A 13,942-nucleotide genomic window follows, 5' to 3' on the forward strand; every position below is an offset into this window, starting at 1 on the left:
GAGATGACGGAAAGAGAGAGAGGAACATGCCAAGTTGCCAGTTCAAAGTAGAGACAGCTGGTGTTCTCCTGTGGGGCAGAACTCCACTCCACTGCAGTCCGGAACACTCCAGGGTCAGACCAGAATCCCCTCTTAGCATAGCTCAGATCAGCTCAGCACAGCTCGGCCCCAAAGATGAATATTTCAGCAGGGACTTGCCCACAGGGTCAGTGGGTTCCTACACGGGAGGAGGAGTGCTAAGTGTGCAAAATCTGGCATCCCGTTAGATTTGGCAACTCCTTGCTCCCCACGTCATGCGTGTTAACTAGTCTTATCGTGATGGATGTTGAATGCTGACTGTGGTAGTCACAGTCCATCTGTGCTGGTTGACCAGTGTGTCCCATTGGCTACTGGTCATTATAATTAGGACCTACCTTGACAACTGACAAATGCAGCATCAATGCCAAGGGTGTTGTGTGAACTCTGCCCCCTCAGTGCCATAACTACAGCATCAACACCGTTGTCCTGGAGAACCAGCCCCCTGGGACATCTGTCCTGCGCGTGCACGCCCTCGACGCGGACATGGGGGTCAACGGAGAGGTCAAATATGGGATCATGCACCGAGACGGGACATCATCTGGCTTCGTCATCAACCCTGACACAGGTTAGAAAACAGACTTCAGTCAGACTGTATCAGAACATCTCTATTTGATTGCTGTGGAATGGCTGACTGTACGTATCTGCAGGACATCAGTAACATACAGTAAAATACATTGTGTGTGTATCCAGGTGTGATCAGCACCACTGTGAGTTTCGACCGCGAGCGCCAGAGAGAGTACTCCCTGTCTGTCACGGCGACAGACCTGGCCCAGGAGCCCCTCATCGGCATCTGCCAGATCACCATCCTCATCGCCGACCAGAACGACAACGACCCCAAGTTTGAGAACAGCCGCTACCAGTGTAAGAGTCACCTTTGTCACTCCTCCGTCACCTCCATCACGCCTTGGGTCATCTCCGTCACGCTCATCATTTCACCTCTGTCCTTCTCCTGTTTGGTTCAGACAATTTCATTATCAAATGTGTCTGTTGATCTTGCCTTGTCCAATACATTAAGTCATCTTATCAAGGTATTATAAAGGTATTATCTTGGCTGCTGTCTTTTAATCCCCCAATACCAAATATGGTTGTTTAATGTTGAGTGGCGCTTAGGGGAACCAGTGTTCTCTCTAAGGGTTGCCCTGCCATAGACACAAAGGGACTGTCCCCTTATCCAAGCTTCCCTCTCCCCTCCTCCACACCCCTCCAACAAGTTCTTACTAAACCCTTTGCTCGATATTCCACCAGGAATTCAAATGTTATTCCATTCTAAAGCCAACAGAGGAAATGAGTTCAAACCGTTCCCCCATAAAATCATATTTAAGGCCCGGGTACCAGGGATTTGTCCACTCGTGTGAGGGTTCCCTCCCTCACCTTGTTCTGCCAAGTGTAGTGTAAGGTCAAAGGTCAAGTCAAAACTGTGCTTGCTCAGCAATGTCCAGCAGCTCAAGGACCCAATGCCCTCCTATCCCAGTCCAATGCCACTGCCTTGTGGCTTCTGTGTTATGTCTTAACAGTTTTCAAGGTAAAGCAATATTGTGAAAGGTAAGACTTAGCTGATGTATATATTAAATCACAGGTAATCCTGGAAAGCTTTTAAGACTGATGACAACGTTGCCGCCTCCCTGCCCTCCCTGGAAACCGTGTTTGTTTACCATGTGTGTTGATAAGCCCCATGTCAGAATCCCTTTTATCACATTAGTACAAGACTGTTGGAGTGGCTTATTAACTATTTAACTGGGATACTGAAATGTTTCTAGGACACACATTTATTTCTGGTCTCTGTGACTGAAATGTTTCTAGGACACACGCATTTATTTCTGGTCTCTGTGACTGAAATGTTTCTAGGACACGCATTTATTTCTGGTCTCTGTGACTGAAATGTTTCTAGGACACGCATTTATTTCTGGTCTCTGTGACTGAAATGTTTCTAGGACACGCATTTATTTCTGGTCTCTGTGACTGAAATGTTTCTAGGACACACGCATTTATTTCTGGTCTCTGTGACTGAAATGTTTCTAGGACACGCATTTATTTCTGGTCTCTGTGACTGAAATGTTTCTAGGACACACATTTATTTCTGGTCTCTGTGACTGAAATGTTTCTAGGACACACATTTATTTCTAGTCTCTGTGACTGAAATGCGTTGATTTCAGCCGGAAACTTCCACCACCGCTGCTGTTGTTATTGCTCTTGTTGATGTTGCTCTTTGTCGGCGGTGATGTTAATGTGTTAACCCTTCGTGTGGCAGACTTCCTGCGCGAGGACACGCCGGTGGGGACTAGCTTCCTGCGAGCAGCGGCACACGATGATGACCAGGGGAGTAACGCCGCTATCTCCTACTCTCTGTCCCGTCAACAGCCGGCCTACCTGCACATCAACCCCAGCACAGGCTGGGTGTACGTCAACCACCCCATCTCACAGGTGGGGGCACAGCCACACACACCTACCACAATACACCATTAGGGGGCAATTCCTGTGCATGTGTGTGTGTGTTCGGTGTGTGTGTCTTCTCCTACCTTCTCCCCCAGTACCTCTTCTTTATGCACTGCAGGCTGCCTGTTGAAACAGGGGAATCCTTAACCCGCAGGTCCAGTACAGGTGTTTTACAGCCTCCTCCTGCACTCCCCCATGTGTTTGTGTACAGCACCCCCTGTGCTCCCTCCCTCCCAGTGTTTGTGTACAGCACCCCCTGTGCTCCCTCCCTCCCAGTGTTTGTGTACAGCACCCCTGTGCTCCCTCCCTCCCTCCCAGTGTGTGTGTACAGAACCCCCTTCACTCCCTCCCTCCCAGTGTTTGTGTACAGCACCCCCTGTGCTCCCTCCCTCACCCGTGTGTGTATACAGCACCCCCTTCACTCCCTCCCTCCCAGTGTGTGTGTACAGCACCCCCTTCACTCCCTCCCTCCCAGTGTGTGTGTACAGCACCCCCTTCACTCCCTCCCTCCCAGTGTGTGTGTACAGCACCCCCTTCACTCCCTCCCTCCCAGTGTGTGTGTACACTGTACACCGATCCTTCCCACTGGCCTGATATCATCCACTGAGACTGCTGCACACCCTTTCTACCTCCCTCTGTGGATGCATATTAAACATGGCACGGTCTGGAATAACAACAATGCCCCTGTCTCTCTATATGTGTATATATAGCACTATGTATCTTACCCTGAGGAAGCATTATATTCACACATGCATAAATATATTTATGTGTGTGTGTGGATGCGTGCGTGTGTGCGTGCACGTTTATTTCCGACATTTGTCTGTCTCAGAGGGGAGTTGACACCCTGCAGTAACATTATATTTGTAGGGTTTGGGCTTTGTTGGCTAGGCGCTGACCTCTCTTTCTATTGCTTTTCTTCCGCATCTCTCTTGTTTCCTGGTCTCTCTCTCTGTATTCTCTTGTTTCCTGGTCTCTCTCTGTGTATTCTCTTGTTTCCTGGTCTCTCTCTCTGTATTCTCTTGTTTCCTGGTCTCTCTCTGTGTATTCTCTTGTTTCCTGGTCTCTCTCTGTGTATTCTCTTGTTTCCTGGTCTCTCTCTCTGTATTCTCTTGTTTCCTGGTCTCTCTCTCTGTATTCTCTTGTTTCCTGGTCTCTCTCTGTGTATTCTCTTGTTTAATGGTCTCTCTCTCTGTATTCTCTTGTTTCCTGGTCTCTCTCTCTGTATTCTCTTGTTTCCTGGTCTCTCTCATCTGTATTCTCTTGTTTCCTGGTCTCTCTCTGTGTATTCTCTTGTTTCCTGGTCTCTCTCTCTGTATTCTCTTGTTTCCTGGTCTCTCTCTCTGTATTCTCTTGTTTCCTGGTCTCTCTCTCTGTATTCTCTTGTTTCCTTGTCTCTCTCCCTGTATTCTCTTGTTTCCTGGTCTCTCTCTCAGTATTCTCTTGTTTCCTGGTCTCTCTCTCTGTATTCTCTTGTTTCCTGGTCTCTCTCTCTGTATTCTCTTGTTTCCTTGTCTCTCTCTCTGTATTCTCTTGTTTCCTGGTCTCTCTCCCTGTATTCTCTTGTTTCCTGGTCTCTCTCTCTGTATTCTCTTGTTTCCTGGTCTCTCTCTCTGTATTCTCTTGTTTCCTGGTCTCTCTCTGTATTCTCTTGTTTCCTGGTCTCTCTCTGTGTATTCTCTTGTTTCCTGGTCTCTCTCTCTGTATTCTCTTGTTTCCTGGTCTCTCTCTCTGTATTCTCTTGTTTCCTGGTCTCTCTCTCTGTATTCTCTTGTGTCCTGGTCTCTCTCTCTGTATTCTCTTGTTTCCTGGTCTCTCTCTCTGTATTCTCTTGTTTCCTGGTCTCTCTCTCTGTATTCTCTTGTTTCCTGGTCTCTCTCTGTGTATTATCTTGTTTCCTGGTCTCTCTCTGTGTATTCTCTTGTTTCCTGGTCTCTCTCTCTGTATTCTCTTGTTTCCTGGTCTCTCTCTGTGTATTCTCTTGTTTCCTGGTCTCTCTCTCTGTGTATTCTCTTGTTTCCTGGTCTCTCTCTCTGTATTCTCTTGTTTCCTGGTCTCTCTCTCTGTATTCTCTTGTTTCCTGGTCTCTCTCTCTCTGTATTCTCTTGTTTCCTGGTCTCTCTCTCTGTATTCTCTTGTTTCCTGGTCTCTCTCTCTGTATTCTCTTGTTTCCTGGTCTCTCTCTCTGTATTCTCTTGTTTCCTGGTCTCTCTCTCTGTATTCTCTTGTTTCCTGGTCTCTCTCTCTCTGTATTCTCTTGTTTCCTGGTCTCTCTCTCTCTGTATTCTCTTGTTTCCTGGTCTCTCTCTCTCTGTATTCTCTTGTTTCCTGATCTCGCTCTCTCTATCTCTCTATCTATCTATCTCTCTCTATCTCTATCTCTCTATCTCTCTCTCAATTCAATTCAAGGGCTTTATTGGCAAACATATGTTAACATTGCCAAAGCAAGTGAGGTAGATAATATATAAAGTGAATATATAAAGTGAAATAAACAATACATATTAACAGTAAACATCACACATACAGAAGTTTCAAAACAATAAAGACATTACAAATGTCATATTACAAATGTCAAGGACACAAGATAAAATAATGTTTTAACAATGTCTCATTTACATCTCAGATAAAAAACTCTCTCTCTCATTTACATCTCAGCAAACTCTCTCTCTCTCTCATCTACATCTCAGCAAACTCTCTCTCTCTCTCTCTCGTCTACATCTCAGCTAACTCTCTCTCTCTCTCGTCTACATCTCAGCTAACTCTCTCTCTCTCTCTCGTCTACATCTCAGATAACTCTCTCTCTCTCCCCCCTCTCCCCTCTCCAGGACTCAGTAACATCATTGGCATCATCGTCTACATCTCAGCAAACTCTCTCTCTCTCTCTCTCTCTCTCTCATCTACATCTCAGCAAACTCTCTCTCTCATCTACATCTCAGCAAACTCTCTCTCTCTGTCTCTCTGTCTCGCTGTCTCTCTCTCAATTCAATTCAATTCAATTCAATTCAAGGGCTTTATTGGCATGGGAAACATGTGTTAACATTGCCAAAGCAAGTGAGGTAGATAATATATAAAGTGAATATATAAAGTGAAATAAACAATAAAAATTAACAGTAAACATCACACATACAGAAGTTTCAAAACAATAAAGACATTACAAATGTCATATATATATATATACAGTGTTTTAACAATGTACAAATGGTAAAGGACACAAGATAAAATAAATAAGCATAGATATGGGTTGTATTTACAATGGTGTGTGTTCTTCACTGGTTGCCCTTTTCTCGTGGCAACAGGTCACAAATCTTGCTGCTGTGATGGCACACTGTGGAATTTCACCCAGTAGATATGGGAGTTTTTCAAAATTGGATTTGTTTTCGAATTCTTTGTGGATCTGTGTAATCTGAGGGAAATATGTCTCTCTAATATGGTCATACATTGGGCAGGAGGTTAGGAAGTGCAGCTCAGTTTCCACCTCATTTTGTGGGCAGTGAGCACATAGCCTGTCTTCTCTTGAGAGCCATGTCTGCCTACGGCGGCCTTTCTCAATAGCAAGGCTATGCTCACTGAGTCTGTACATAGTCAAAGCTTTCCTTAATTTTGGGTCAGTCACAGTGGTCAGGTATTCTGCCACTGTGTACTCTCTGTGTAGGGCCAAATAGCATTCTAGTTTGCTCTGTTTTTTTGTTAAATCTTTCCAATGTGTCAAGTAATTATCTTTTTGTTTTCTCATGATTTGGTTGGGTCTAATTGTGCTGCTGTCCTGGGGCTCTGTAGGGTGTGTTTGTGTTTGTGTTTGTGTGAACAGAGCCCCAGGACCAGCTTGCTTAGGGGACTCTTCTCCAGGTTCATCTCTCTGTAGGTGATAGCTTTGTTGTGGAAGGTTTGGGAATCGCTTCCTTTTTAGGTGGTTATAGAATTTAACGGCTCTTTTCTGGATTTTGGTAATTAGTGGGTATAGGCCTAATTCTGCTCTGCATGCATTATTTGGTGTTCTACGTTGTACACGGAGGATATTTTTGCAGAATTCTGCGTGCAGAGTCTCAATTTGGTGTTTGTCCCATTTTGTGAAGTCTTGGTTGGTGAGCGGACCCCAGACCTCACAACCATAAATGGCAATGGGCTCTATGACTGATTCAAGTATTTTTAGCCAAATACTAATTGGTATATTGAAATTTATGTTCCTTTTGATGGCATAGAATGCCCTTCTTGCCTTGTCTCTCAGATCGTTCACAGCTTTGTGGAAGTTACCTGTGGCGCTGATGTTTAGGCCACGGTATGTATAGTTTTTTGTGTGCTCTAGGGCAACAGTGTCTAGATGGAATTTGTATTTGTGGTCCTGGTGACTGGACCTTTTTTGGAACACCATTATTTTGGTCTTACTGAGATTTACTGTCAGGGCCCAGGTCTGACAGAATCTGTGCATAAGATCTAGGTGCTGCTGTAGGCCCTCCTTGGTTGGTGACAGAAGCACCAGATCATCAGCAAACAGCAGACATTTGACTTCGGATTCTAGTAGGGTGAGGCCGGGTGCTGCAGCCAATTCGCGCCAATTCGTTGATATATATGTTGAAGAGGGTGGGGCTTAAGCTGCATCCCTGTCTAACCCCACGACCCTGTGTGAAGAAATGTGTGTTTTTTGCCAATTTTAACCGCACACTTGTTGTTTGTGTACATGGATTTTATAATGTCGTAGGTTTTACCCCCAACACCACTTTCCATCAGTTTGTATAGCAGACCCTCATGCCAAATTGAGTCGAAGGCTTTTTTGAAATCAACAAAGCATGAGAAGACTTTGCCTTTGTTTTGGTTTGTTTGGTTGTCAATTAGGGTGTGCAGGGTGAATACATGGTCTGTTGTACGGTAATTTGGTAAAAAGCCAATTTGACATTTGCTCAGTACATTGTTTTCATTGAGGAAGTGTACGAGTCTGCTGTTATTGATAATGCAGAGGATTTTCCCAAGGTTACTGTTGACGCATATTCCACGGTAGTTATTTGGGTCAAATTTGTCTCCACTTTTGTGGATTGGGGTGATCAGTCCTTGGTTCCAAATATTGGGGAAGATGCCAGAGCTAAGGATGATGTTAAAGAGTTTTAGTATAGCCAATTGGAATTTGTTGTCTGTATATTTGATCATTTCATTGAGGATACCATCAACACCACAGGCCTTTTTGGGTTGGAGGGTTTTTATTTTGTCCTGTAACTCATTCAATGTAATTGGAGAATCCAGTGGGTTCTGGTAGTCTTTAATAGTTGATTCTAAGATCTGTATTCTCTATCTCTCTCTCTCTCTCTCTCTCTCTCAGCTACAGCTAAGAAGGAGGAAGGGAGAGAGGGGAGAGGGTAAGATAGAGTGGGGAAGGTGGGAGGCTTGAGGTTAGGTTCTAGGTGACCCGTACCAGCTAGTGAAATATTCATGCCTGATTCACATCCGACACCTTTTAGCTCTTAAGTCTGGTCTCCATTTTGAGTTGACACAGATGAGGTTTGACAGGAGCGCTGAGGTTTGGGGGCGGGGGGGGGGCGGGGGCGGGGTCGGGGTTATTGTGATGGACCTGTTGGTTTCCTTCTTCCTTCCTTCCTTCCTTCTGTGTGTGTGTGTGTGTGTGTGTGTGTGTGTGTGTGTGTGTGTGTGTGTGTGTGTGTGTGTGTGTCAGAGAACGTTGCTCAGCAGAGACCTAGCACACGTCAGGTAGAGTTATCCACCCTGTCAGGACAGAGACAACCACAACCGGCTCTCATTCCCTTTCTGTCTCCTTTTCCCTACTCTCTTCATTCCCCACCCTCCTCTGTCCCTATTTCTCCCTGCCCCTGTGTTCATGACTGGATGTCTGTATATTATGCATATATTGACATGTGCCTGGGTTTGTGCCTGGATTTGTGTGTTTATTTGCTTGTGTGCGTCATAGAAAAGCCCCTCCCTTTGTTCTCCAAGTCCAACAACCTCCCAAAGTCAAATCAAGATGTGGAGAGAGTGACCCCATCGTCACCCTTCCACACAATGGACTTGTGAAGTCTCCCAGTTAATGTCCCATGTAAATAATGCAAAATATTCCTCAACTTTAAATGTCACCCCTTTCTCTCAGATCTCTCTTCTCCGTATCAATGATCTGTTTAACCAAGCTTTCACACTCCCCTCGCAGAGAATCATTTATCTGAATACCTCCATGTCAGTTGGAATATCTCCTCTCTCATTGCTCCCTTTCTCTATCTCCCTCTCTCTGTTTCTCGTTCTGTCTCTCCATCTGTATCTCTCGCGTGATGTAAGGATGAACGACATCAGAGCAGTCTTCTGTAGACAGTAGGAAGGTTGTGGTTTAGAGGAGGAGGTCACTGGAAGGTCATGACACTGACTAAGTGGATAAGGTTGTAAATATGCTGCATCTGATCTGTTACTTAGTGGGTTGGAACAAACTGATGGAGACTGTTTCCATTCATTTGCACATGAAGGTACATTTAAGATGTGACAGAGGTGCTTCCAAGAGGGGTTTCAACCATGGGTTTTGTTCAACTCCATATGATTTCCATGTTTAACCTCCGTGTCGCCCCTCCTTCCTCTCTTCTATTTGTCGTCAGACGTCGAGGATCAGCCAGCAGATCGTGGCCACAGACGGGGGCAACAGGAGCAGCTCTGTGGAGCTGACGGTCATCATCACCAACGTGCACAACCAGCCGCCCCAGTGGGAGCAGCTAGAGTACTGGGTCACTGTGTCCGAGAACATCGTTCGCGACGCCAAGATAGTGGTGAGTGGACCTCATAGCGACCTTTTCCTTAACCAGGAGAGATGGTGTCTACTGACACTATGATATAAGGTCAACCACAACCATACATAGGTTTCTGGTAGTAGCAGCTGTGGTAGAGATGGTTCAATGCTCTACCAACTGCAACTTGGGGGAATGTTCCAACATGATAGCCTAATCTCTTTCCAACTGAAGACCCCCCAAAAGGAGTTCCCCACCCCACCAGCAGCTTGCCAAGATAGTGGTGACTAGGCTCCTATTAGTGCCTCCAGACAGACTGGCATCAACATCTCGAGGACCTTACTCCCTGTCGGAGGGGAAAGTAGTTCTTCTGAGACTATTCCCATCCTGTTCATCAGGAAAGAGAGCCTTGAGGAGCGGTGGTATAAAACTCACCTCACTTTCCCCAACCATCAGCATGTTTAGCAGGGTACTTCGAAACATTTCTGCCGAGGCGAGTACACAACCCTGCTACAGTTTACCTGACGAAACTGAAACATCACACTTTACCCCCGCCGCCTCCCTCCCAGTGCTTCTCCTCTTCCATCTTACCCCCCCCCTCCCGCTTCTCCTCTTCCATCTTACCCCCGCCGCCTCCCTCCCAGTGCTTCTCCCTCCCAGTGCTTCCCTCCTCTTCCATCTTACCCCGCCGCCTCCCTCCCAGTGCTTCTCCTCTTCCATCTTATCCCCCGCCGCCTCCCTCCCAGTGCTTCTCCTCTTCCATCTTACCCCCGCCGCCTCCCTCCCAGTGCTTCTCCTCTTCCATCTTCCCAGTGCTTCTCCTCTTCCATCCGCCGCCTCCCTCCCAGTGCTTCTCCTCTTCCATCTTCCCAGTGCTTCTCCTCTTCCATCTTACCCCCCGCCGCCTCCCTCCCAGTGCTTCTCCTCTTCCATCTTACCCCCGCCGCCTCCCTCCCAGTGCTTCTCCTCTTCCATCTTACCCCCCCAGCCTCCCTCCCAGCTTCTCCTCTTCCATCTTCTTCCATCCCCCCGCCTCCCTCCCAGTGCTTCTCCTCTTCCATCTTACCCCGCCGCCTCCCTCCCAGTGCTTCTCCTCTTCCATCTTCCATCTTACCCCCCCCTCCCTCCCAGTGCTTCTCCTCTTCCATCTCCCTCCCAGTGCTTCTCCTCTTCCATCTTACCCCCGCCGCCTCCCTCCCAGTGCTTCTCCTCTTCCATCTTACCCCTGCTGCCATCCATGCCCGTCTTCATTTTGCACACGATTCAAAAGTATGCTACAAATGTTAAATGTAATGTTAGAAGATTTCCCCTGATAGTGTTTCCTTTAATAGTAGTGAGTCAGTTTTTGAAAAGGAGAGGGCGGGGGACGTATTGACGCTACTTTTGCCAAAATCATGTTCATTCACTCGCTTTGCTTCGCTTGTCGTTTTTGATAACCTGTTTTTAAATATGCTCCCAGGCCCCTTTTTTTGACAACACCGAATTAGAATTGATCCCTCTATGGCAGGAGATGGCAGAAACGCAACGAGCCACCCGGTATCTGTGTCAGCGTTGACACGGGACACAAAGGGAGCGAGGAGAGGGAAGGAGATAAAATTATACACCCTGTTAAGACTCTACAATGGTCTCTTATTGCCTCGGACTGCGCAACAGAGGGAGACGCTTAATTACTGTATTCATATCCTGACAGCTCAGCTCTCACAGCTTCACTGGGAGAAAAAGAGATGGAGAGAGTGAAGGAGAGAGAGAGAGGGACAGAAAGAGCGAGCGAGAGAGAGAGAGGGGGACAGAAAGAGAGAGAGAGAGAGAGAGCGAGAGGGACAGAAAGAGAGAGAGAGAGAGAGAAAGAGAGGGACAGAGAGAGCGAGAGAGAGAGAGAGGGACAGAAAGAGCGAGAGAGAGAGAGTGCGGGAGAGAGAGAGCGCGAGAGAGAGAGAGAGAGAGAGAGAGAGAGAGAGTAGAAAATGAATGCCACTAATCCACTAAAGGCTCAAAGTCAAAAACATTAATACAGACATCTCCCTCAAAGCGGTTGTTCCGTGGAATTGGAAAATAGGGAAGGCTATGTCACATTCTTTCTCTTTCAGATGACCTTCAGGTCTCCCTCTCAGTCTTTCTCTCCTTATCTCTCTCTCTTTTTCTCTCTCTGTCCCTCCATGTCTCTCTTGAACCCCTCTCTGGAACCAGTTGGTCGATGGCCAAACCTCTTTCTCTTCCCACCTCCACCCCCTTCCTCTCCTCCTTGTTGTTTTTTTCTTCCACCGAGGCGGCATTATTGCGGCTATGTAGATTGTTGTTTTAAATTTAGCAGGGCTAATATGATCTGTTAATTACATTGTTGCCAGGGATGAGAGACACGGATGCAGGGAGAAATCTCCATATCAATGAGGCCCTTCTCCTGTGGAGAGCCAGTAGGATGGTTGCTTTTGTCTCATCAGCGCTGTCAACGCACTTTCCTCCTCAGGCCTCTTTTTTGGTGTTGAGGATGTGTGGGGGTTGTTTTTGGGTCCATCTCTTTTTGAAGTGGAGTGATGGAGCAGGAGGAGAGTGCCGCGTTGTTTACATACCCTGGGCTTATTCATTGGGGGGTGCAGCCTGTCAAAGATAGATCTGACACAATTCTCTGATGTGCTAAACGCACATACATACTAGAAGTCACCCACTGCAATACACAAGGAATATGCAGCAGGTGAAAGGTAGACGACTGAACACAAACACAACTCTTTCTCTACACCAAAACATCTTCAAGGCCTGCCATTTAGCTTGACAGCAGTGTAGCTAATGCTACGCTAGGCCAGGCTAAGCTAGGCTACATCTCTGACTTATTGAATTCAGATGAGCGCTTTCTTATGAACATGAAAATATGGAAGATGATTCTAGTAAATGTTGGCTGCATGTTGACATCTTATGGTCAAGCTTATGAGCCCTTTATAATGTTGTTCATGGATGCATTATGGCCTAGTTGGTACCATTCATGACAACTTTATTGATGGCCACATTGACCCCATAAAGGTCAACTGTTACTGTCTCCTCTGTGACTTGTGCAGTGACTGTGCATGTGCCAAAGGCCAGTCGCAACGGGGCTCTGCATGTGGTCTCGCATGTCTTCGCTAATAGAAGAAGGCACACCACTTTCCCTAGAGATCACCGAGCCCTGTATGAAAGGGTCGTGCTCTTCTACTCTCAGCCCTTTCCTTCATTGATTTCTCTCTGCTTCTTTCTTTTTATCTTTCCTCTCATTTCTCCTCTGTCTCCCCCCCCCACCACCCCACCCCACCCCACCCCCTCTCCCCTCCCTCTTCCAAACTCTTTCAGGAAGCTCCATAAGTTGGTGTAATGGTCCACTATAGTCTCTGTAGTGTGGTGGGCTCAATAGGTTTACTAATGGTGGTTAACGGCAGCCTCTGATTGGCTAGACAGATAATATTGCCTTTTATAAAAGCTTCCAAGATAACAGCTGCCAGGAGTTACCATGGTAGTCACTGGCCTTTTAATGGAGAAAACTTTCAACACTTCCAACCGTTAGTGGAGAATCGTTATTAGCCAGAGAACTTGTTCACTTTCTCTCTTTTTTTTCTTCTGCTCTCTCTCTTTTCATTTACAAACTCTCTTTATCTACACTCTCCCTCTCTCTTTCTCTCCCTCTCTCTTTCTCTTCCTCTCACACTGTACAATGTCTCTCTGTACTAATATAACTTGAACAACAAAGCACTTCACAACAATTACACAGAGTTTTTTTCCCTCTCTCTCTCTATCGCTCTCTAGTTCCACTCTAAGTACAGTATTTACTCCCTGGTGTGGAGCAACTGACTGTTAAAATCTGTTCTGTGCTTTGGGAGCCTTCACAGTAATTCATCCTTAGAACTCTAAATACAAATTAGGCTTGTTAAACAGTATAATGCATTCATTAGCATCCCTGAGCTGCCTTGTTGTGTTACCGAGTGCCTCTATTCATCTATCCAACTATCTCTTTTTTCTCTCTCTCCCTCTCGCCTCCCTCCTCCATCTATCTATCTATCTATCTATCTATCTATCTATCTATCTATCTATCTATCTATCTATCTATCTATCTATCTATCTATCTATCTATCTATCTATCTATCTATCTATCTATCTATCTATCTATCTATCTATCTATCTATCTATCTATCTATCTATCTATCTATCTATCTATCTATCTATCTATCTCTCCGTCTCCCTAATTAAACATTTAAATATCGAGCCTCTCATTGTGGAATTATCTCAAGGAACAATAATTAGCAAATTTCCAAACGTGGTAATTGCAACCTTGAGGAAGTAATTAAGGGGCCTTGTTCTTTAGCACGCCGGCGAGATAATGGGGTATCATTCCCATCATGCTCCTGTTCCAGGGCTCGCCCATGTAAACTGGGGAGGGGAGGCCCGGTGCGTGAGGGGTCTTTAATAAGGTGGAATACAAGAGGTTGGACAAGTTTTGTATTTTCTCAGCAGATAATCAAAATCAATTATTGAAGCTAAACTCATGCTGGCATGAATATTTCAACACAACAAGGCTTTTGAAGCATAAAAGTGAAATATTTTTTTGCGAGAAGCTGAGGTAGGTGGGAAGTTGGGGGTCCACAGGGGCACCTCTGGGGTCTCGCTAACGCACTAGCTCGCTCCCGGAGAGAGAGAGAGAGAGCGCCCTCTTCCACTGACTCGGAAAGGAAAGTCTGAGAGCTTCAGGTGTTCTCCCTGACTCTCTCATTCTA

At 46.1% G+C, this 13,942-nt stretch overlaps 1 protein-coding gene across 1 annotated transcript in view; it reads left to right on the forward strand.

The window, feature by feature from the left end:
* LOC112222546 (neural-cadherin-like) overlaps positions 1-13,942 on the forward strand; it is a 145,060-nt gene that overhangs the window by 90,936 nt on the left and 40,182 nt on the right. Inside the window, exons 9-12 of the mRNA XM_042311047.1 lie at positions 475-643; positions 769-939; positions 2,327-2,499; positions 9,087-9,254. Coding sequence (XP_042166981.1) covers positions 475-643; positions 769-939; positions 2,327-2,499; positions 9,087-9,254 — 681 coding nt within the window. The remainder of the gene's footprint in view (positions 1-474; positions 644-768; positions 940-2,326; positions 2,500-9,086; positions 9,255-13,942) is intronic.

Source organism: Oncorhynchus tshawytscha, linkage group LG03 (assembly GCF_018296145.1).
Source record: "Oncorhynchus tshawytscha isolate Ot180627B linkage group LG03, Otsh_v2.0, whole genome shotgun sequence".
NCBI classification, from domain to species: Eukaryota; Metazoa; Chordata; class Actinopteri; order Salmoniformes; family Salmonidae; genus Oncorhynchus; species Oncorhynchus tshawytscha.